This window comes from Aquarana catesbeiana, linkage group LG04 (assembly GCF_042186555.1).
Source record: "Aquarana catesbeiana isolate 2022-GZ linkage group LG04, ASM4218655v1, whole genome shotgun sequence".
NCBI lineage: Eukaryota > Metazoa > Chordata > Amphibia > Anura > Ranidae > Aquarana > Aquarana catesbeiana.
Window position 1 is genome coordinate 413,526,073 of NC_133327.1, and position 24,568 is coordinate 413,550,640.

General features: G+C 40.0%; 1 protein-coding gene across 1 annotated transcript in view; it reads right to left on the reverse strand.

Moving 5' to 3' along the window:
• Positions 1–2,776: 2,776 nt before the first annotated feature.
• The window catches only part of SLC18B1 (solute carrier family 18 member B1), an 89,579-nt gene continuing 67,787 nt past the window's right edge, over positions 2,777–24,568 (reverse strand). The window contains exons 8-13 of the mRNA XM_073627298.1: positions 22,221–22,312; positions 18,258–18,353; positions 8,228–8,302; positions 4,272–4,365; positions 4,144–4,196; positions 2,777–3,077 (exon numbers count right to left, since the gene is read on the reverse strand). Coding sequence (XP_073483399.1) covers positions 3,017–3,077; positions 4,144–4,196; positions 4,272–4,365; positions 8,228–8,302; positions 18,258–18,353; positions 22,221–22,312 — 471 coding nt within the window. The 3' untranslated portion in view covers positions 2,777–3,016. The remainder of the gene's footprint in view (positions 3,078–4,143; positions 4,197–4,271; positions 4,366–8,227; positions 8,303–18,257; positions 18,354–22,220; positions 22,313–24,568) is intronic.

The window sequence follows — 24,568 nt, forward strand, 5'->3', positions numbered from 1 at the left end:
AGGGAGTCTCAGGAGGTGCCATGGCCAAGGAAAGGAGTCGACCACGCCCCCTAAAACGTCACAGTCCCAGCATGCCCAAGGACTGTGACATCATATGGGGGCGGGGTCTCCGCCTATATAAGTCACAACGCAGCCCTCAGAGACCAGTCCAGCCGGAGAGAGCGTCGTGTCAACATCTGGGGGAAGAGAAGAGAAGCCCAGAAGCCCAGAAGTCCGGACCTCCGCTCGCAATAGAGCTACATGAAGAGAGCGGAGGGGCCGGCCGAAGACCTGCGACACCGGGAGAAGAGGCCGGAGAGCGGAGAAGAACCAACCGGACGCCGGGAGAAGATGAAGCGGAGGGACCCCCGAAGCCGGAGGAAGATCCCCCCCCCGGAGCTGTTTAATAAAATATTTTAAAAACCTGTGTGGTGTGTTTTATTACTTACACTTTTTTCCTAGGTAAATGGGTAGGGGTACCATGTACCCCATACTCATTTACATAGGGTGGGGGGCCGGGATCTGGGGGCCCCCTTATTAAAGGGGGCTCCCAGATTCCGATAAGCCCCCGCCCGCAGACCCCGACAACCAACGGCCAGGGTTGTCGGGAAGAGGCCCTTGTCCTCATCAACATGGGGACAAGGTGCTTTGGGGGGGGGGGCGCAGGGCGCCCCCCTCCCCCAAAGCACCCACCCCCCATGTTGAGGGCATGCGGCCTGGTACGGTTCAGGAGGGGGGGGGGCGCTTGCTCGTCCCCACCCCCTTTCCTGACCGGCCAGGCTGCGTGCTCGGATCGGGGTCTGGTATGGATTTTAGGGGGGGCCCCACGCCGTTTTTTCGGCGTAGCGGGGTTCCCCTTTATAATCCATACCAGACCTAAGGGCCTGGTATGCCCCGCGACGGGGCTCGCAAGGTGTCAATCTAGCCGATAAAAGCGGCAAGATTGACATCCTTTTCTAGTCCCGTCGCACCTGAGTCACGTTCAAAATGAACGGACTTGTCCGTGTGTGGGCAAGTCCGTTCATTCTGAAAGTCCGCCGGAACTCCGGCGAAAGTCCGTCGGAAAGACGGGCGGACTTAGCCCGCCGGAAAATCCCGGCGTGTGTGGGCAAGTCCGTTCGTTTTAAAGTCCGGCGCACCTGGCGGACAAAGTCCGTCGGAAAGTGTGCCGGACCAAGTAGGATAGAAAGTCCGCTCGTGTGTACGCGGCATAAGGGGTGATCCTTTTTCCAACTCAGTGATTTTGTTTTTGATTTGTTTGTTTCTTCTGACATTTGGTGTTATATCTTTCACTTAGAGTTGGATAAATCAAAAACTGTGTGTCTTCCTTCAGTTCAGGCTGCAAAGCAACAAAATGAGATTATTTTAAGGGGGGGGGGGGTGATTCATTTCAATAGCCACTGTAGTTCTCTGGCTATAGCAATGACCCACTGGGTTAAACAATGATTAAGTCACTGACCTGGAACAAGTATGCATATCAGAAAAGTCAGAGTAAAATCTGCATCCTTGTAACAGCCAAGTGACTCAAAGAATTGAAGGAAGAGGGTAAACTTGAAAGTTAGCGAACTAGCATTCATAGAATGAGAAGTTGTAGTGCCAGCCTCTTCGTTTATCTCATGTTTCCTTCAAATAGGAGTAAAGAAAAACACAGTGGCTTTCTGTCTATTCAGAGCATGTTCAGTAAGCAGTGTACAGCAAATCACAAGTCTGTGTGAAGTGAAAAGCAGAAAAATAGTCAAAAACAGTTGATATATGGCCAAATAAATATATGAACAAATGTCAATGAAACCCTTATGCATTGGTAGCTTTCCTGTTTAGTTTGTAAAAAAAAAAAAAACTGCTTAGGGAATCTAAATAGTGAGATCTTCCCACCAGTTCAAGTCTCTACCCCACATAACCATTAAGTCTTAATCCCCCTGCTGCAGTGGGGCAAATAATAATACTGCCTACTGCATTCCTAGAAAAGTGAATGAAAGTGGTAATGGGGGAACTTAAATTGCCCTTTAATAGCTATGGCAGTTGGCAGACTTGGTAAACTTGGTGCAAAGATCCTGCTGTCATAAAATGATATAAAAAGCTTGGGAGTGATTTAACATGTTGTTAGCGACTACCTGTATTACTACAGTTATTACTATAATAATTGAAATGTCAACTTTAGTTGTTACCAAAATGATACTTCAAAGTACTTTGCAAAATATGTGTTCTCTACAATCTACAATAACTGACTGAGAGACTGCAGTACACAAATAAATAAATAAAAAATAAAAATAAAAAAATTCAGACTTCAATCTAGCTTAAAGTGATTGTACGGGTAATTTTTTTTTTTAAATAACAAACATATACTTACCTCCACTGTGCAGCTTGTTTTGCACAGAGTGGCCCCGAACCTGCTCTTCTGGGGTCCCCCGTCGGCTCTCACGGCTCCTCCCCGCATCAGATAACCCCCTGGGAGAAGCACTCTCCCGGGGGATTACCTTGCAGGTGTGCTCCCGAGTCCAGCATTCGGCGTCCATAGAGGCCGAATGCAGGACTCGGCCCCGCCCCCCCCGGCAACTGCGACATTGGATTTTATTGACAGCAGTGGGAGCCAATGGCTGCGCTGCTATCAATCTATCCAATCAAGACCCGGAAGCCCATGGAGAGAGAGACAGCGTGTCCCTGCCAACTGAATGAAGGGGTTTAAGTATGTAAAACGGGGGGGGGGGGGGGGCTGGGGGCCGGTCACTGCCAGGTGTTTTTTCACCTTAATGCATAGGATGCATTAAGGTGAAAAAACATGAACCTTTGCAACTCCTTTAATAAACCTGCACAATGACTATATAAAACAGTATAACTCTATAAAGAAATGCTATTTGGCAAAATAAAACAACTGAGTTAATGTGTGTAGAAAAATAGTGGCATTACCCATAACAACCACCCATTTTAATTTTCTAACATTCAGGATAAAATGTAAACACTGGCATTTGTGGGCAATGCCTCCACTTTTCTTTGCAAAAGTGCTCTAAACAGTGGAAAATATAACTTTTATTAGTCTTCATCAATCCTCTTGCAACAAAGGTTCTCTTTCTTGAACTGTACTAAAATTTGCAGACTGTGGCCTGTAGAAAGCAAAATTCGTTTAATATTGTGTTATGCAAATGTGAAGATAAACATCATGCGCTGCTATGTAACTGGAAACAGAAAACAAAAATGTGTGTATGCTTGTTTAGAAATGCTGCAAACCATCCACCAAAAAGTGTACTCTATCACTTAAATAACCAGTAAATATTTAAACAAAGTGGTGCGATGTTCCTTTAAATAACTATAATGCATTGGATTATAAGTGAAAAGAATTAATAGTGATGCACTGTTCCTTTAAAATAAAAAAATATATATAAAAAATATTATTATTTAATGTTTCATTATTGATTAATTGCTTTATGACATAGAAAGAGGGTACACTGTCTACCAGCTGCACTTAGCTATATGCGACACTACAGTTCTATGTATGCATATATTTTTATGTCTAATAAAAAATTGTAATTTGAAAAAAAAAAAAAAGAAAGAGGGTACACTTCAGTACGGCACTTTTCTATATATATTTATTTTTGTATTATATTTTTTTTTATATTTTTTTATTTTAAAGGAACAGTGCATCACTATTCTTTTCATTTATAATCCAATGCATTATGGTTATTTAATTAATTCAATTCATTATAGCTTATTAATTGCTGTATGGTATAGAAAGGGGGTTAAACTTCAGCACGGTATATATATATATTTTATAATATTTTTTATTAAATATATATTAAAATGTTTGTTAAAATATTTCAATGTTTTGTTTATGCCTTTACATTATTTTGGTTTTATTAAAGGGTATCTTTTGTTTTAAAAACTGCCAAAATACATCTAGCCCTCCTCATTAAAAAGTGTCTTAAATAGCAAGAATGAATCACTTCACAGTACATGCAGTGTGAGGTCAGGAATGGTTTATTTTAAAGCCCTTTTACTGCATGTTAAGAATCTGTAAACAAGTCCATAGTCTGCATTATAGGTGCGCTATTATTTTCCCAAATTATAAAATGTATTCATTTTTATCTAAGTCTGGGGCAACATAAAAGCATAAAGCATAGCTTTGGCAACTGCTCTAATTTGATAAAAAAATAAAATGCAAAATTAGCTCACCGTCTTTTCCTTTTATGAATTTCCCAGGAGTAAAATGCAACACTCAAAATAAACTGTGAAAACCAAAAAGAAATGTTAGTGTGAATTAAAAGCTAGAGAAAATCAATTGTAAGAGTTATGAAACTCACCACCAATAATGGTAAAAGGCCTTGCATGGCAGCTGCCCATTTAAAGTTAAACTTTTCATTCAGAAACCCACCAAGGGTCGGGCCAATAAATGATCTAGGAGAATAAACATGTGGTTGTGAAACATCTGAAAATAAAACACAGAATTAAAAACAAGTACAGTGGAACCTTGGATTACAAGCATAATCCGTTACAGGAGAATGCTTGTAATCCAAAGCATTCACATATCAAAGCGAGTTTCCCCATAGAAGTCAATGGAAACGAAGATAATTTGTTCCACATTGACTTCTATTGCATGCAATATCGCATGTGGCCAGAGGTGGGGGGCGCCGGAGAGCCTCGGAAATACCCGGAGACAGCTCGGCTTAACTTGGAAACCGCCGGAAAGGCTCGGAAACACTCTGGAATGGAGTATTTCCGAGTGATTCTGAGTATTTCCGAATGGCTCCGAACCATTTCAAGTGTCACCAGTGCCCCCGCACCTCTGGCCAAATGCGGTACCGCACACCACATTAGCTTGAATTCTGCTCATTCTGCGAGATAACACTCGCAAACTCGCAGAATATTTGAAAAAAAGTTGCTCGTCTTTCAAAACATTCGCTAACCGCGTTACTCGTTAACCAAGGTTCCACTGTACTTTATTTTATCTGTTAATAGAGCAACCTGTGAATGTTTGGGCGGCCTTCATTTGAAATTCTTAAAAGGTTAATTCAGTAATACTTTGCTGTCCTTGGGTCCCAATTTCTCTCCTTCAAACATGATAATGAAATTCTGTTTTTATTATATACCCTACTTTAGATCCAGTAATATTATCACTAAATCTTTGTGACTCTCTGTGCAATTCAGACAGATCATGGCTGGTTGGGAGGAGCTTGCAGGGTGTTGCACATAACTCCCTGAAAACTATGGTAAAGCTCAAATATGATTCTTATGCCCTGTACACACGGTCGGACATTCCGACAACAAAATCCTAGGATTTTTTCCGACGGATGTTGGCTCAAACTTGTCTTGCATACACACGGTCACACAAAGTTGTCGGAAAATCCGATCGTTCTGAACGCGGTGACGTAAAACACGTACGTCGGGACTATAAACGGGGCAGTAGCCAATAGCTTTCATCTCTTTATTTATTCTGAGCATGCGTGGCACTTTGTGCGTCGGATTTGTGTACACACGATCGGAATTTCCGACAACGGATTTTGTTGTCGGAAAATTTTATAGCCTGCTCTCAAACTTTGTGTGTCGGAAAATCCGATGAAAAATGTGTGATGGAGCCTACACACGGTCGGAATTTCCGACAACAGGTTCCTATCACACATTTTCCATCGGAAAATCCGACCGTGTGTACAGGGCATAAGCCTCCATGATTGAAAGAACTGAAATCCAGTAGATGAAAGGGTTAGGACAGGTACAGTAAGGCTGGGGAGGAAATGACTAGGTAATGCTGGATGTCCTTCAGCCACAAAATCAGGAAGCCTCTATCGGACTTGCTGCAGCTTCTAATGCACACCGTGAGAAGCTCACAGTGTGCAGTGAAATGGGAAATGTCAGTACAGGAGAGAAACCCATACAAATGTGAAAAACAGAAGGCAAGTCTTGAATTCAGCTTCAAAGCATCTCATTTGTTTCTTTAAAGGAAGAAGAAAAAAAAACACACTACTTGCCAAAGACATCATTCACTTTAGCACATGAAATAAGTCTGCATTTATTTAACCACATAATCACACCATATAGCATGCAGTGGTAAATATTAATAATAACTCCTGCGTCGGGTGAAAGCAAGACTTGGGCCGCAAACCGGAAGACGAGCGGGGACGAGGCTTGGTCCACGCGCCAGTGAATGAGATAGACGGCGACCCCTTCCATCCATTCATTTAAACTTCTGGATAAGCTTGGTGCCGGCCCATGGGCAGCGGTAACATGTGAGTTTTATAGCCTTTGTTTTTACAAGATTTTAAAATAAACAGTTTAAGCATATTGCGCTATGAACGCTGTTTGTTTTCCATGAGGACGGATTTACTTGCTACACAGCATTGGGAACAGCACAAAGTGGATTTGTTATCCCTTAATGAACCGAGGGCCTGTATGTTTTAGCATCTGGTGAGTGGCCAATTTTTATGCGGTGGTGGTTTTGGCACTGGAAGTCACTGTAATCACTAAAGAGAAATTAAAGCACAATAACAGCACAACTGTAGTGGAAAGTCCATCCAGGGACCCACGTTTTTATTGGCACACCAGCACAAGTGGACTATAACTGGACTGTATTTATTTCAACTTTTTATTTAATTTTTTATGTATAGATTGGTAGTTTTGAGTGGTGATACTAAGTGATAATGAACAATCACAGATGTATATGTAGATGATCGATTGAGATAAGTGGTGGTTTAAATATCACATTATTGGAGGTAGTGCAGCCAACACCAGGTATATACACATTTTACACATTTCTTCACATGTGGGAGGAACAGTTTTTTTGAATGCAGCAACCAGGGGTTTTTAATTCAATACACGTTGTTTATTTAATTTTTGTATATTGTACTTTTACATTAAAGCATATAAAAAATTGTGCCAGTGGCACACACATCACATATTTAATCCATGTATTGTTTATTAAGTTGCTGCTATCACCTTTTATATTCCCACAACAAACAATGCTTAATTATATACTAAAAGATGATCATGCGCATACCACCTAAATAAATTCAATACCTCATTAGTGTATTCTTATACAGATACTAAATAAATCATGTGCATCAAACATGTGCATATCGAATATTTGAAGAAACAAATATAAACCAAATGAAAAGTCTCTGTAAGTTCTTAACACTGTTGCAATTTCTTCTTTACCAAATTTATACACCACATGCTGTATATATTCACCTTTCACTATAACCATATGCAGATTCCCCTTTCCTTTTTCCTATAGTCTATTAACCACTTGCTGCCCACCCACCGTCATACAACGGCGGGACGGTGCAGCTGTTATCCTTCCAGGTCCCTCAGGGGGCGCGTGCGAATGGTCCCAAAAATGTGTCAAAAGTGTCCGATATGTCCGCCGCAATATCGCAGTCACGATAAAAAATGCAGATCGCCGCCATTACTAGTAAAAAAAAATAAATAAATAATAAAAATGCTATAAATCTATCCCCTTATTTTGTAGACGCTATAACTTTTGGCAAACCAATAAATATACGCTTATTGTGATATTTTTTACCAAAAATATGTAGAAGAATACGTATCGGCCTAAACTGAGGAAAAAATGTGTTTAAAATAAATTTAAAAATTGGATATTTATTTTAGCAAAAAGTAAAAAATATTGTGTTTTTTCAAACTTGTCACTCTTGCTTTGTTTATAGCGCAAGAAATAAAAACCGCAGAGGTGATCAAATACCACCAAAAGAAAGCTCTATTAGTGGGGAAAAAATGATAAAAATTTCATATGTGTACAGTGTTGTATGACCGCGCAATTGTTATTCAAAGTGCGACAGCGCTGAAAGCTGAAAATTGGCTTGGGCAGGAAGGGGGTGAAAATGCCCTGTATGGAAGTGGTTAAAAGCTTCATTTTTTTTCAGTTACCGGTTGGTAAGAAAAGTATAAATCTATAAAAAAAAAAAATGGAAAGGAGCAAAGAAGTTTTGCTCACAGCACATACATTTTGCGGGAGTTTGGGAGTTGACAATGCTGGCTGCAACCTTTGGGCTTTTACAACTAGTATTTGTCATTGACCTTGAACAAGTATACAGATTGGGAGTTCAGACGTGTAAGATTTCACTTTCTGCATACGTGTTCCAGGTCCACAAAGCTGGGTACACAAACGCAGGGGTTTTTTTTCTTTCAACCAGCTGGTTGAACGAAAAAAAAAAACTGATTGATCCCTTCATCAACACAAGTGAAATATAAAGAGATTATGATATCTGTTTACAACAAAAATAATCTGGTACATTTATAAAATACATACCCTGCAGACCACATACCACTGAACAGCCCAGATATGAGGCCCAATGTACTAAGCCCTTCCTCAAAGCCATGCTCACTGAAAGAAACCAACATCCACATATTGTATGATATTGCTACTGTACAACAAAGACGATAAAGAAAAAAGTAAAGAAAGCAACATTGAGCCCCCACCCTACAAAGTTAAAATATCTGGAATGACAATAAAAAAAAAAGAAAGAAGAAATAATATTAAAACCGATTTGAATTGACATTATTTTTATTAAAATAATAAACATGTTATACTCACCTGAGCTGTGCAATAGTTGCACATAGCGGCCCTGAACCTCCTCCTTTGAGGTCCCCCATCAGCGATCCTGACTGCTATGGGGGAAAACATGTGGTCTCACTCCTGAGCTGGTCCATAGACACATACAGCACAGTTCGGCCCTGTCCCCTTCTCTCTACTCACAGGAGTTGATTGACAAAATCCTCCCTTGCTGCTGTTCTCCCTCTCCAATCAGTGACACCCATGGATGGTCTGCTAATTCATCATCCACCCACTTCATAGTAAGCTCCAGCTGATGGAACTCCACCGTCTCTTGCCGCTTGTTCCCTGACTGCTGTGTGACTGAACTTTTCTCTCCCCTCTATGGTCATAGCGCTAAATTCCTCCTCTGAATATCTGAAAGGAAGAATGCTTACGTATGACCAAAAATTATCTTCCTGCTAAAGTCTAAAATAAAGGTGTATTGCATAATGGTTTAACTGAGACTTTGGGGTGTTAACATGTGGAAAACAATTGAATAATAGTTATGTATGCTATACACACACATTCATAACAGTAACAGGCATATAACCATTCTGCATACGTTACACCATGGTCAGCAACTGATCGAATAATGTACAGAATCTGGAGGTTGTCACTGACAACTTTCTTCTGAAAATGCCAGTTGTGTGGTTTTTATGCAGATCCAACGGCGCAATTTCTTTCTGAGACACTGATTTGGAGTTCTGACTTCCCTTCAACTTCACTGGCTGTACGCTTGCTTAAAGTGATTGTAAACTCTCATTAAAAAAAACAAAAAAACAAAAACATATACTTACCTGCATAGTGCAGAGCAGCCCTGATCCTCCTCTTCTAGGGTTCCCCGCTGGCGCTCCTGGCTACATCTCTTCGGCAAGGCATCTATGCAGGCTCAATCCCAAGCCGCCCTGCCTGCGTCTAACGCATACAGTGTGGCTCGGCCCCACCCAGTTTCCTCTTCACAGGTTTTGATTCACAGCAGCAGGAGCTAATGGCTCCCGTTGCTATCAATTTGCCCCGTAAGGTGGGAGAGAGAGCAGAGGGAGCGGCTTCTCTCAGGCACAGTGCTGGATCAGGATCGTGATCAGGTAAAGGGGGGCGGGGGGGGAGGTCCTGCACCACAATTGCTTTTTTACCTTAACCACCTAAGGAGCCTCTTTGAGATTTGTTGTTTACAAGTTAAAACTTTTTTTTTTTGCTAGAAAATTACTTAGAACCCCCAAACATTATACTTTTTTTTTTTTCGAACACCCTAGAGAATAAAATGGCGGTGGTTGCAATACTTTCTATCACACCGTATTTGCGCAGCGGTCTTACAACCGCACTTTTTTGGGAAAAAATATACTTTTTTGAATTAAAAAAATAAGACAACAGTAAAGTTGGCCCATTTTTTTTTATATTGTGAAAGAAAATGTTACGCCGAGTAAATTGATACCCAACAAGTTACGCTTTAAAATTGCGCCCGCTCGTGGAATGGCGACAAACTTTTACAATGATATTCCTCTTCAAAGTTAGGACGTATATCATTGTGCGGCAGTCCCTAAGTGGTTAAAGTGTAATTGCAGTCAAATTCAAACTAAGCCTAAACCTTCTACCACCCCCGTTCTAAGTCTATTCTATCTGCCCCTTAAATGAAAAGATGTGTATACTTATCTATTCTGAAGCCGCTCGGGTCCAGTCACATGATCGGGTCCCAGTGCTGGCTTCAGTAGAGAGGAGGGACAGTCAGTTGCCCCATAGTTAGCCTATGGGTGACATCATTACTCAGGCTCTGCAGCCATTGTTGGACGATCTCTCCTCCATGCTGAAGCTGGCACTGGAAAGATCACGTGAACGGACCAGAGTGGCAGACTGAAGCCTCATACACACGGTTCGATTTGGTCTAGCACACTAACTATTTAAAATTGTCGTTCGACAAACATGAATGTAGTGACGTACTATGAGAGTATAAAAAGGAAGTTCATTTCTCAAGCGCCACCCTTTGAGCCCCTTCTGCTAATTTCATGTTAATAGAAGTTTGGTGAGCGTTGAATTGCACTTTTTTGTTAAGTTATTTTTATTTGGATGGCAAATAGCATCTCTAATTTTATTTCAGTTTTTTTTTTCTGCACAATAAAAAAATTGTGTAGAGTAATACTTGAAAAAAATAGCTAAATAAAGTGAAAAAACACAGTGGCGCTAAAATAAAACTTCTATATAAAAAATCCCCTATTTCAGGCAATCAAGTGAAAAAAACAAAATATATACAATATATCCCCCAAGTGACAAGTGATATTATTAAAATCAGATATAAATTATATCAAAATATATCAAAAAATATTATAATCAAAAATCGCAAATAAACAAAAGTCCTTAAATGGTGATTTATTCTTATAACTTCCACCACACCCAAGTGTTCGGTGATCCCACTCCCTATAGAATTCCACTCACCGACTTTCAGTGCCCACACTCTCGTGTAAGGGTCAAATGCTTTCTGACCGCATCATAAGGGTCACAATGGCAATCCACAAACCAGATTGATGTGCAAAGATCGTTCCACATGTGAAATAAAAATAATACTCCAATAGTGCAATAACGTATAACCAGTTTATTTAAAACACTCCAAATCTTTAGTATTCAACTCATGTTTTCCAAATATAAAAATAGCATAGAAACGTTCCCACAGCAAACAGATCTTCACAGCACAGCACAGCAAACGTATGAATCAGCCACTATATAGTTGTGGTCACGGCAGACCCGAGGTATGCAGGCGTCAGACTGATCTCACCCTCTCCCCGGCGCCGCTCACTCTATCAATGTGCCTTTTCCTAGTACGGTACAACAGCGTCACTTGTCATTGGTGGAGTCCGTCATACGGCCACGCCCCTGACATGTTTCGTCATTCACCGACTTATTCATGGGATTGGCCGCACGGTGTGACACCACTTCCTTATATACACTCCCCCCTGCCATCTGATCAGAGAATCGCCAACGCGCCTGCGCACATCTCGTGTCTCCGCGGTCACAAAATCTACAATCTTCCTGGATGCTATATGTTATATATACATCTACTACTACCATTTCTCAATCTCGTCGTGCTGCTATGACTCTGACATTGCAAACGCTCTGCCCTCTACATATTTATATGTAAATAGAACAGTATATGTAAAATGATCTATATAAAATCCCAAACCAAATCATTATGATTATAGAAATGGGCAATTCATTCTACTCACATAAGATGCTTGAGACGCCTCAAATAATATTAAAAAACATATTAAAAAACAGATTCAAAAATATATATTAAATATACAGTCTGTAAACCATACATAAAATTATCTAATCGAGCACTATCAATAAAAAACACTATCTTTTTTTGTACATGGAAATATGGATGATCGGGATCTCCTATCATTCGTCTCATTATAATCTCTTATCCACTAATAATATATTCATGTAAATTATAAAAAAATGAAAATTAAAAATCAAATCATCTTCCACATGAGTCCCCACCATTCAATAAATGAAAAACAGGGTCCTGTAAGTATGTCATCCTATAACTGAGAATCAGCGTTGTCATCTGCAAAGTCACCACTGGTCGGTGCTAACAACAACCCGATCCACATTTCTCTTCCTCTTTACACCTGCTTCCCTACATATATTATATATAACGTGCCTATCTATACATATATGACACAATGTGCCACCAAAAATTAAATATTAATATTCAAACAATAATTAACATAATTAACATCAAAATTTGAACTTAGTGACCCAAAAAGATCCCACTTTATTTTAACACTTGTTATGATCAATTCCACTAAGAATAATCCTATATTCCAAAATTTTCCAAAATTTAAAGTGACCATACACCCCCCTCCCCCCTATTTCATCAAACCACCTAGTGACACAGAAAAAGAAGGTTAAGAAGTACATGAGAGATTCCAATGTCTATCTATCGTTATCTATGCGTGGCAAAGTAACGGGTCACTTATGCAAGATACCCGTAATGAGAGCTCCAAGCAGGACTTGGAATCAACGGGGAATGGCCCTAACCCTAAGCCCGATATAAATAAATCTGGTCAAAAAGATTTAATTAATAAAGATGAACATGGCAAGAATGGCTCATCACGTAATGGTGGTAACACGAGGAATGGAGCAAATCTATATAGTGGGAACTATTATTCCCCTAGACCAAACCGGCAGGGTAGGGGTGAATATAATTATCAATCTCCCAGACCAAATCAACAGGGAAGGGGGGGATATAATTATCAATCCCCTAGACCATATCCAGGTAATGCCCCACAATATTTTATGCCCCCACAGAGATACCAACAGTGGAGACACCATCCCCCACCCAATTATCACTCTGAGATGGAGAGCGGAGTTCCCCTATATAATAGGTATGCACCATTGGAAAATGAGGATTACTATGCTCATCAATCCTATAATGCACCTTTTTTAGGACAACGGGGGAGGGGTGGGAGAGGGGGGACACCGAGAGGGAACCCCCGGGTAACCTATCAGAAAGATGGAGGGAGGAATGGACCTCCGCATGTACAAAACAAGGGCGTTGTGCCCCTACGAAGAGAAGAAGGGGATGTAGGGCAGGAAAATCCAGACAACCCAAGAAAACGCTTGAGAAACGCATAGATGCAGGGATTTATAATCTAAGCGGGGTAGAATTGGATCATAAAGAACTTAATATACTTAATCTGGGTTTAAAGTGTGCACCTAAGAAAATAATGAACAAGTTCGAGGTCTATATTGACACGCATAAGTTCATTAGGTCTATGATTATAAAAAAATATTTCCTTAGTCACCCAGCTGACGCGGCAGCTAGAGCGCACATACCAACTAATAAAATAGATAGTGGTTTAAAAAACAAATCGATTTTTAACCCTCAAAATCCAAGTAACCACTTCATAGAGGTTTTTAAAAGACTAGTAATCATGGATATTGAGGATTTAGTACCAAAAAAGGGGGTTAATCCCCAGTATATCAGGGAAGGGATTTCATCTTTAGAAAATAGGAAAAACATAATTGTCCGTCCTGCGGATAAAGGAGGAGGGGTAGTAGTGATGGAGAAAACATTCTACCATAACCAGCTATTAGAACTGGTTGGCGATGAATCCACGTATAGGAGACTTAAGTCTGACCCCACTGAGACGTATAAAACTCAACTAATTTCATTGGTTGAATGGGGTTATAGAATAAATGCCTTGAACCTAAAGGAAAAGAGGTATCTTGTGCCCACTGCCTGTCGGATACCTGTGATATATACATTACCAAAGGTACATAAGAACACACAATGTCCGCCCCCCCCCGTCCAATTGTAAATGGCATTGGATCTGTTACCGTGAGGTTGGGGGAGTATTTGGACAAATTCCTCCAGCCGAGTGTGAAGGAGACTAGAGCATACTTAAAAGACACCTCTGATCTATTACATCTTTTAGATCAGGTAAAGTTGAATCCGTCATCCGAATCATATTTGGTAACGGCAGACGTAGCCTCCTTATAAACCATCATACAGCATGAGGATGCATCTCTAGCCCTTAATTGGGCATTGAGTAAGCGGGAGGATATCCCTGATGTACAGAAGAGATTTTTGGGCCATACACTTGAGTTCTGTATGACCCATAATTACTTTTGGTACAGTGATCAGTTTTACTCTCAGAAAGTTGGCGTGGCGATGGGGGCAAAATATGCCCCTAGCCTCGCCAATTTATTTATGGCTGAGTGGGAGGACAGGCAGATTTTCAGCAAAAATGTACCCCAGTTAAAATTCTACCGCAGATTTATAGACGACCTCCTGTTTATTTGGGAGGGGTCGAAGGAATCTGCGGTAGAATTTCTGGCGTATCTTAATAGGAACAATAATAACATCAAATTGGAGTATGAGATGAGCGAGACAACTATCCATTTCCTTGACGTTATAATAGATAAGGAACGGAGTGGTCTGAGAACCAAGGTATACTTTAAGCCTACAGACCGCAACAGTTACCTATCCATCAGGAGTGGTCACCACCCTGCGTGGATAAGGAATATTCCGAAGGGACAATTTTTGCGAGTCCGACGGAATTGTACAAACATTGAAGATTACCTTTTGCAAGCCAATAGCCTGAAGGACAAATTTGTACAGAAAGGCTATAACGATAGGAACCTGGACAAAATAATCCAGGAGGTGGCGGTAATTCCTAGATACCAATGTCTCAAGAAGAAAGAACCTCAAGACTCCAATAGTGGTCAACATCATTTGAGTTTTATTTCAGGCTTCCATTGCCAATATAGGGAAATTGAGAGGATATACAAAAAATATTGGCACATCCTGTGTACGGATAGACATCTGGGTGAAATATTACCACAACAGCCAAAATTCATCTACAGGAGGGCCCCGAGTTTTGGGGACCAGGTAGTTAAAAAGATCTTGGACCCCCCAAAAGCTTTGAAAATAGATTTGAGAGGGTTTTATAGCTGTAGAAAATGTATATGCTGTAGGACGGTAAGAACCAGCCATAGAGGAATGGTGGAGGTTACTAATAGAGATGGGGAAACATTTGAAATAAGGGAATTTAGTACCTGTAATACCTCCCATGTAGTGTACCTGATGTGGTGCCCTTCTGGCCTATTTTATGTGGGTAGAACCAAGAGGCTATTGAAAACCCGTATAGCAGAATATCTGGCGAACATAAAGAATGGGTACAAGTATCATAGCGTTTCGCTACATTTTAAAGAAAAACATCAGCAGGATCCGTCGTTGCTACAGTTCTGTGGCATTGACGTGGTACACCCGTCCTGGAGAGGGTCCAATAGGGTGAGGGATTTATCCCAAAGGGAAACCAAATGGATATTTCTTTTCAAATGTTTGACCCTGAGAGGGTTAAACATTGAGCTGGACTTGAATTGCTTCATTAATGATTTTTAAAAAATATTTTAAAGTTTTAATGTAGAGGGTATAAGTCATTCTATTATAATAAGTGTACAATATGTCATTTGCACAGTCATTGGGCACCGACAATAGCACTAGGTGGTTTGATGAAATAGGGGGGAGGGGGGTGTATGGTCACTTTAAATTTTGGAAAATTTTGGAATATAGGATTATTCTTAGTGGAATTGATCATAACAAGTGTTAAAATAAAGTGGGATCTTTTTGGGTCACTAAGTTCAAATTTTGATGTTAATTATGTTAATTATTGTTTGAATATTAATATTTAATTTTTGGTGGCACATTGTGTCATATATGTATAGATAGGCACGTTATATATAATATATGTAGGGAAGCAGGTGTAAAGAGGAAGAGAAATGTGGATCGGCTTGTTGTTAGCACCAGTGGTGACTTTGCAGATGACAACGCTGATTCTCAGTTATAGGATGACATACTTACAGGACCCTGTTTTTCATTTATTGATGTGGAAGATGATTTGATTTTTAATTTTCATTTTTTTATAATTTACATGAATATATTATTAGTGGATAAGAGATTATAATGAGACGAATGATAGGAGATCCCGATCATCCATATTTCCATGTACAAAAAAAGATAGTGTTTTTTATTGATAGTGCTCGATTAGATAATTTTATGTATGGTTTACAGACTGTATATTTAATATATATTTTTGAATCTGTTTTTTAATATGTTTTTTAATATTGTTTGAGGCGTCTCAAGCATCTTATGTGAGTAGAATGAATTGCCCATTTCTATAATCATAATGATTTGGTTTGGGATTTTATATAGATCATTTTACATATACTGTTCTATTTACATATAAATGTGTATAGGGCAGAGCGTTTGCAATGTTAGAGTCGTAGCAGCACGACGAGATTGAGAAATGGTAGTAGTAGATGTATATATATCATATAGCATCCAGGAAGACTGGAGATTTTGTGACCGCTGAGACACGAGATGTGCGCAGGCGCGTTGGCGATTCTCTGATCAGATGGCAGGGGGAAGTGTATATAAGGAAGTGGTGTCACACCGTGCGGCCAATCCCATGAATAAGTCGGTGAATGACGAAACATGTCAGGGGCGTGGCCGTATGACGGACTCCACCAATGACAAGTGACGCTGTCGTACCGTACTAGGAAAAGGCACATTGATAGAGTGAGCGGCGCCGGGGAGAGGGTGAGATCAGTCTGACGCCTGCATACCTCGGGTCTGCCGTGACCACAACTATATAGTGGCTGATTCATACATTTGCTGTGCTGTGCTGTGAAGATCTGTTTGCTGTGGGAACGTTTCTATGCTATTTTTATATTTGGAAAACGTGAGTTGAATACTAAAGATTTGGAGTGTTTTAAATAAACTGGTTATATGTTATTGCACTATTGGAGTATTATTTTTATTTCACATGTGGAACGATCTTTGCACATCAATCTGGTTTGTGGATTGCCATTGTGACCCTTATGATGCGGTCAGAAAGCATTTGAGCCTTACACGAGAGTGTGGGCACTGAAAGTCGGTGAGTGGAATTCTATAGGGAGTGGGATCACCGAACACTTGGGTGTGGTGGAAGTTATAAGAATAAATCACCATTTAAGGACTTTTGTTTATTTGCGATTTTTGATTATAATATTTTTTGATATATTTTGATATAATTTATATCTGATTTTAATAATATCACTTGTCACTTGGGGGATATATTGTATATATTTTGTTTTTTTCACTTGATTGCCTGAAATAGGGGATTTTTTATATAGAAGTTTTATTTTAGCGCCACTGTGTTTTTTCACTTTATTTAGCTATTTTTGTTTAGAAATACACTCTATTTACAGTATTTGCATTTTTAAAGTGGCAGCTATAGAATAGATTTACATTGCAACCTTAGGCGCAGTGGTGGTTAACCAGGTAAAAGGGAGGCGTTAGTACTTGGTGTTGCCAAACGGTTTAGAGTAATACTTGGTAATGTATTTTTCTTCAAATGACAGTTTGGGAATATGCAGTTACATTAAAAAACAACACAATGAAAATTTGACAAGGGACACCAACATAGTTGCATCTTTGATCTTAAAAACCTCAGGGATAAATGTGTTGTGGTAACTTCCCCAAAAAATCAAACATAATATTAATATTATTTATATCACTACAAAACAAAAGCCTTTTAAAATATGTTTGGCAAAACTACATCAGTATCACCAGCAAAGTAGCTTCATTATTATCCCCTTAAAGAAGAGAATGTGCGCTGCATTTCGACATTTCATCAGTTGCCGAGTCACGAATGTTAATTCTAGATTACGAACGGTAGTTTACAAGACCGAACTCTTCCGGGTCGTTTCTTGATTCCGAGCATGCGTGTTTGTACTTTCGACTTTTGTGTGATGATTTCTGTACTGACCATCCGAAAATCAGATGTTGAGGTTACATCCAACAAAAATCTTATAGCCCGCACATCCAGCTTTTGTCTGCCGAAAAAGTGAAATCGGCTGTCGAAAGCACCGTACTAACGATCAGAAAAAACGCAGACAGCTCGTCTTACGAATTTTCCCTTCTGATTTTCGGATTGTGTGTACGAGGCTTTAGAATGGGAGTGGGAGCAGGTTTAGGCTTAGTTAAAATTTGACTGGAATTATATTTTATAACAGAGGATGCATTAGGGTAAAAACACTCAAGCCTTTGAAACCACGTTAAAGTTAGTAAGTCAGAAAGAACTAGTGTACATACACAGATTGTCAGGCAATCACTGGGAAGACAGCAATGGAAGCCTATGTAGTTTTCTCAGTACAGGTATACCTTAAGCATTGAAAAGGCATTTATTTACAAGTACATACTTACTATGCAGAGCTGAGCATCTCTGTATACACTGGTATGAGAGACAGGCCAATACAAAATCCATCCAGCACAAGTATGAAAATAAACAGCCAAAGTTTACTGGAAAAAAAAACAACATATATTAATTAATAACATTATTTTTGACATCCTAACCTCTTTACCTCAAAACTGCCAGTTTTAAATACGGTATGTATTGACAGAAAAGTTTGAATTTGAAAATTAAGTGATTAACCACTTGCCTACCCCCTTCCTGCCCAGGCCATTTTTCAGTGTTCAGCACTGTCGCACTTTGAATGACAATTGCGCAGTCATGCTACACTGTACCCAGATGACATTTTTATCATTTTCTTCACACAAATAGAGCTTTCTTTTTCTTTTGGTGGTATTTAATCACTGCTGGGGTTTTTATTTTTTACAAAAAAAAGACCAAAAATTGTGAAAACATTTTTTTTTTTTAATTTCTGTCAGTAAATTTTGTAATTAAGTAATTTTTCTATTTTTCTCCTTCACTGATGTGCGCTGATGAGGCGGTACTGATAGGCTGAACAACACTGATAGTCATTGATGAGGTGGCACTTATGGGCACTGATGAGGCGGCACTTATGGGCACTGATTAGGTGGCACTGATGAGGAGCCACTAATATGCCACACTTATGGGCACTGATAGGTGGCACTGATGAGCATTGATAGGTGGCACTTCTGGGCAATAATAGGCAGCACTTGTGGGCACTGATAGGCGGCACGGATAGACGGTACTGATGGGCATTGATGGACAGCAGTGATGGGCATTGATGGGCAGCACTGATAGGCAGGACTGATAGCCAGCATAGATTGGCATCACTAATGGGCACTGATTGGTGGCACTTGTGGGCAGTGGTGGGCACTGATTGCTGGCACTGATTTGTGGCACTGGTGTCGGTGTCACTATTGTAATCAGGGCACTGATGATCAGTGCCCTGATTACATGTGTAGATGTCTCCTGTGAGGAGATGCCGGCATCTCCATGTTTACATGTGATTGGCTGTGATTGGATACGGACGCGGCTCTTTACAGAGATCGGGGTTGCGCCATGTCCTAGCAACACGGCACGTGAGAGCGGCCGTTTTGGGAGGCCATCATATGATGTGGGGAGGGAGGGAGGGGGAGCTGCTGACTCATTTTCTGGAGCAGATCGGGTAAAAAATCATTACAGTGTATTGCTGGTATCAGGCGAATTTGACCCTTATATTTGGGGTCCAACAGATTCAGTAAGAGGCCAGCTGGCTCTATTTAAGTGTATATTTACCCTCCAGATTTGTAGAATCTGACCAATCTTGCAGCGTATGAGGGGCGGCATCAAAAGTTTTTTTTCAGTTTTGAACATTTTTGACAGATTAATATATATTTGTGTGAACACTTTACCTTCTGAGTTTTCACTTGGGATATTTTACACATCATTATCACATTTTATTCATTAGTGATTAATTTATTCACTTTAATTTCTTTATCAATTTGTTCTTTACATATTGTGTTGCTATAGTTTGCGCAATCTTCTTTGTGTATATATATATATATATATATATATATATATATATATATATATATAAATAACATTAACAGCAACCATAGAGAACCTAGTTACGCCCAATTACACTCCATTCCTCAGTATACTATGTAGAAAACTCCAGGATATAGCGAAGGTGGAAATGTCATGGTCAGGATGCTTAGCAGCTTTTAAGATGGTAGTATTATTGCAATTGCTTTATCTATTCAGTACTCTACCTATACCGGTCCCGAATTCCTTCTTCTCCAGTGTCCAATCCTTGATAAATAGATATTTGTGCAACGAAAAAGGGCATGATGTGCGTTTAGGAAACTAGTAGCTTCAAGGAAAGCGGGGGGAGTAGGATATGTACTACTTAAAGATTACTACACGGCTTCAATTCTTGCACAGGTATGGACATGGTTCCCCCAGTCAAATGACACTAGATGGTTAGAACTAGAGAAATCTCAGATAACTGGTAATGACCTATATGATCTGTTATTGACCAGCAGATTCCACACACATATGAATACAGCTCTATCCCCTACTATAATGGCCACACTACAGGCATGGAAGACTCTCTTAGCTTTGCAGTTTAGAGACTCTGTAACAAAAACCCTTTCACTTCCCATCTCTAGCATACCCGTGATCATTCCGGACACATAACACATTGGGTAGCTAAAGGTATAAAAGTTGTAGCGGACCTTATGGTGGGGCCCTAAACCAAAAACATTGAGGGCCATACAGTTAGAATATGGCCTAGAAGACCATGACCAATACAGATACCTCCAAATCACTCATTTTCTTCATACTAATCCTCATCCCTCTACTCTATTTCCTTGGAGAGCAGTTCTATACCTCAACACTTCCCTCCACTAATATAAAAGGTATTTCGTTATTCTACAACATCTTGAATAATAAAAATGTATTCACAAAATCCATAGCCGCTTTACAATGTAGAGGGGGGGCAGCATAATTACAGTACAGTTCAATACAGAAGGGCACACGAGGGCCCTGCTCGTAGAGCTTACATTCTAAAGGGAGGGGGTGATGGTACAAAAGGTAATAGATGCGGGGAATGATTTGATGGGGTTGCTAGGTGGGTGTGGGATAGGCTTCCCTGAATAAGTGAGTTTTCAGGGATCTCCTAAAGGTGGACAGGTTAGGGACTGATCGGATATATCGGGGCAGGGAATTCCAGAGGATGGGAGAGGCTCTGGAGAAGTCCTGAAGACGAGCATGAGAGCAGGTAACAAAGGAGCTAGAGAGCAGGAGGTCCTGGGAGGAGCGGAGGGGACGATTTGGGCGATATCTGCAGATAAGGTTGGTGATGTAGATGGGGGCGATGTTGTGAATGGCCTTGTAGGTTATGGTTAGCATTTTGAATTTTACACGGTGGGGTAGGGGAAGCCAGTGAAGGGATTGGCAGAGAGAAGCAGCAGTCATGGATTGGTTAGTGAGGTGTATTAGTCTAGCAGCAGAATTCATAATAGACTGAAGGGGGGATACCCTGCGTAAGGGTAGGCCATTAAGGAGAGAGTTGCAGTAGTCAAGGCGGGAAATAATTAAGGAGTGAATATGTTGCTTTGTGGTGTCATTAGTCAGACTATAGAGTCACACATGTGGGTGTATACACTGTGGTAAATGACAGCCCACTCCCCCCCTTCTCCTTCATGCCCACTAACCAACTAAACACAATGGGAGTGGGATAGCACATCTTGATTAATCAAAGCTTCACCTCCCTGTTATTCTAAGACACAGGCTGGAAGGGCATGACACAGCCTGTGACTGGCAGAAATCTGCCCACACCATGTTATTGCAAAAAATATAATAAAGATTTGATTTCAAATATATATTAGAAGGTCAATTTATTTTTTTTTTTTTATTTATTTATTTAGTTTGATATTTTTTATTTGTATGCTGTATTCCTGTTTTTATTTTGTTTATTTTGAACATGTGACCAGAAGCTCCTCCTGCTTATGTTTCCCTGCAGACAGACTGGGAAAGAGCTGGGTCATGTGACAGCTGTATATCCATTAGGAAAAAGTTACTTAGATTTTTGTTGTTGCTAAAATATGGTAATTACAGTGCCATAATCCATATACAGAACAATAAGGTACAATGTAAATTAAACAGTGTTTGTTTAGTATAACTTTAAATATGTAAATATCTTTTAATTCACTCAAACGCAAGATATTAGGTCTATAAGATATAAAAGGATGGTCGTACATTCAGTTATTAAAAAAGTGTGTAAATGCTGTGTGCATGCATGAATTCATTCACAAGTGTAAAGATTTTTTATACACTTGTTGTTTCCTTACTATAATTTACACATCTTTTTTTTTCCCCCAATGTAATAGTAAATACTGGTAAAGACAGCTGATTAAATGAATAATACATGTCCTGAGGAGTCAAAGGATATATTCTCTAAAATGGATACATACCTTTCAATGTGAAATATAGGGGCAGGCCCTAACATGGAAAAGCACACTGCAGTACCAAGACAGCCAGCAATAATAAGCCATTTCCTCATTTCCTAATAAAGAAAATAATATGTGAGATACAGGTACTAGTGGATTAACTTGAAGGTCTTCATATAAGAGGAATTTTGGCTTACTTGGAAATTTCATCAAGTATCTTGGCGTACAGCATGGGACACGGGCTGTATATTCACAGTCACTGGGTTTTAGGCTGGTACCTTCATGGGTTTGAAAACTAGCAAAAAGGCAGAAAGGTAGGTCTTACGTGCAAGACTACTTTGTCTTTGTGAAGGGTCAAAAATGGCTCCCTGCAAGAGGGAGTCGCTAATTCACTGACATATATGATGGACATTATAGCCACAAAGAAGGCCAATTTGCAGGAAAAATTATCCAAAGGGAGCTCCCTTATGGGTTCAAATGCAGTTTTCTGCAGGGCAGAGAAAACCAAATAAAGATCCCAAAGAAACACAGGGGTGCAGAGTGAAATACCTGTGTTCACACCAGGCAAAGTTTGATTCCAGGTATGATAGTACATTTTTTCTGGAAGTGGCTTTTCTGGCTTTGAGCAATGTGGGAATGACAGAATCTGAGACACTCCTGTCCTTCAAGACATGGGTTTTAATAGCCATGAAATTAAAGAAGCAGGATGGAACAAGAGGTCCTGAAAAAGAAGGTTGGGCTTGTTTGTAAGAGGACAGGGATTGTCTTCTAGAAGTTTGAATATGTCTGTATACCAGGTTCTCCTGGGCCAGTTAGGTGCAACGACAATCATCGGTTTCTTCTATTGCTCTATTTTGCGGAACAGTTGAGGCAGAATTTGCACTGGAGGAAAGACATATATGAACTGAGACAGGGTCTAGGGAATTATCAGAGCATCCGATGCCAGTGGTAGAAGATCAATGGTTTTGGCTAGAAACAGGGATAACTTGTTGTTGTATCTGGAGGCAAGGATGTCCACATCTGGATTTTCCAATTTTTGACATAGGAGATTGAAGATGTCAGGATAAAGGACCCATTACCTCTGGTACAAGTGGTGATGACTGAGGTAATCCACCTTCCAACTGTCCACTCCTGGGATGTGAACAGCAGAGGTGGCTAGACAGTATTTCTCCATCCATGAGATGATCAGATTTACTTTCATTTAGGCTATCTGACATCTAATTTCCTGTTGTCAGTTCATATAAGCCACAGTCATGGCAGTTTCCCATTTACCCTGAACAGGTGACCATGAAGAAGTAGGGTGCAATAGCTCAGAGCTAGCTTTTTTGCTCTGTGGTCAAAGCTGTTGATCGGGGGTTCGTTGGGTGATCATGTTCCCTGGTAAATGCTTTGTCTTAACACTCTAAACTACAACAGTTGGACGAAAAATTTGTTCTTTAGAAAAAACAGACTTACTGGCCAGATCACCAGGTGAAAACAGAGGAAAACAATCCTAAAAAAGAAAACTAATGCAGCATTCACATATAAGAACTGGTAAGATGCAATATAATAAATGTTTACTTTTGGGTTTAATACCACATTAAGAAGGTATGCGATCATAGAGAGAGATATTTGTTTCCTGTGGGAAAGACCTTGCCCTGGTCAGTGTTTGAAATGAGGCCAAAGTATGCTAGGCAAAGAAAAGGTTATATAACAGACTTTTGAAATTTGGTTACTCAACCAAAAGGTCGATAGCATTTGAATAGTCCTTAAGACATTTGCAGATAGTTGAAGGGGAGAGGAGTCCTTCAGAAGAAGGTCATCTAGGTACTCTGTAACCTGAATGCCTCGAGTTCCTAAGAGGGTGTAAAGAAGTGCAAGTACCTTTGCAAATATTGAGGGTGCAGGGGTAGTACAACAAATTGTAAGCGTTTGTCCCCTACTGCAAAGCGCAGGAAGTTATTATAAGGTTAGAAAATGGAAATCTGTAGATAAGCATCTTGGATGTCTACTGATGCTACGTATTCCCCTTGTCTCATAAAGGCAATGGCCAACCTTGTGAATACCATGTCATATTTTGAACATGAAGGTACTTGTTTGAGGATTTTATGTCCAGGATAGGACTAATGCTCCTGTTAGGTTTTGGCACTGTGAACAGGTTTGAATTTAATATTTTGAACCTGTCCTTCAGAGAGACCGGAACGACCACTCCTTGGGACAAAATATGGTCCAAAGCGAACTGCAGATCTGATGATCCTTTAGAAGATTTTGGTTGGTTTGAGAGAAATGAAGATGGAGTAGAGTTTTGAACTCTATTTTGTACCTACACCACATTTCTGCTGCCATAAAAAAAAAAAAAAAACTCCTTATACTTCTAGTAAAAACTACAAAAC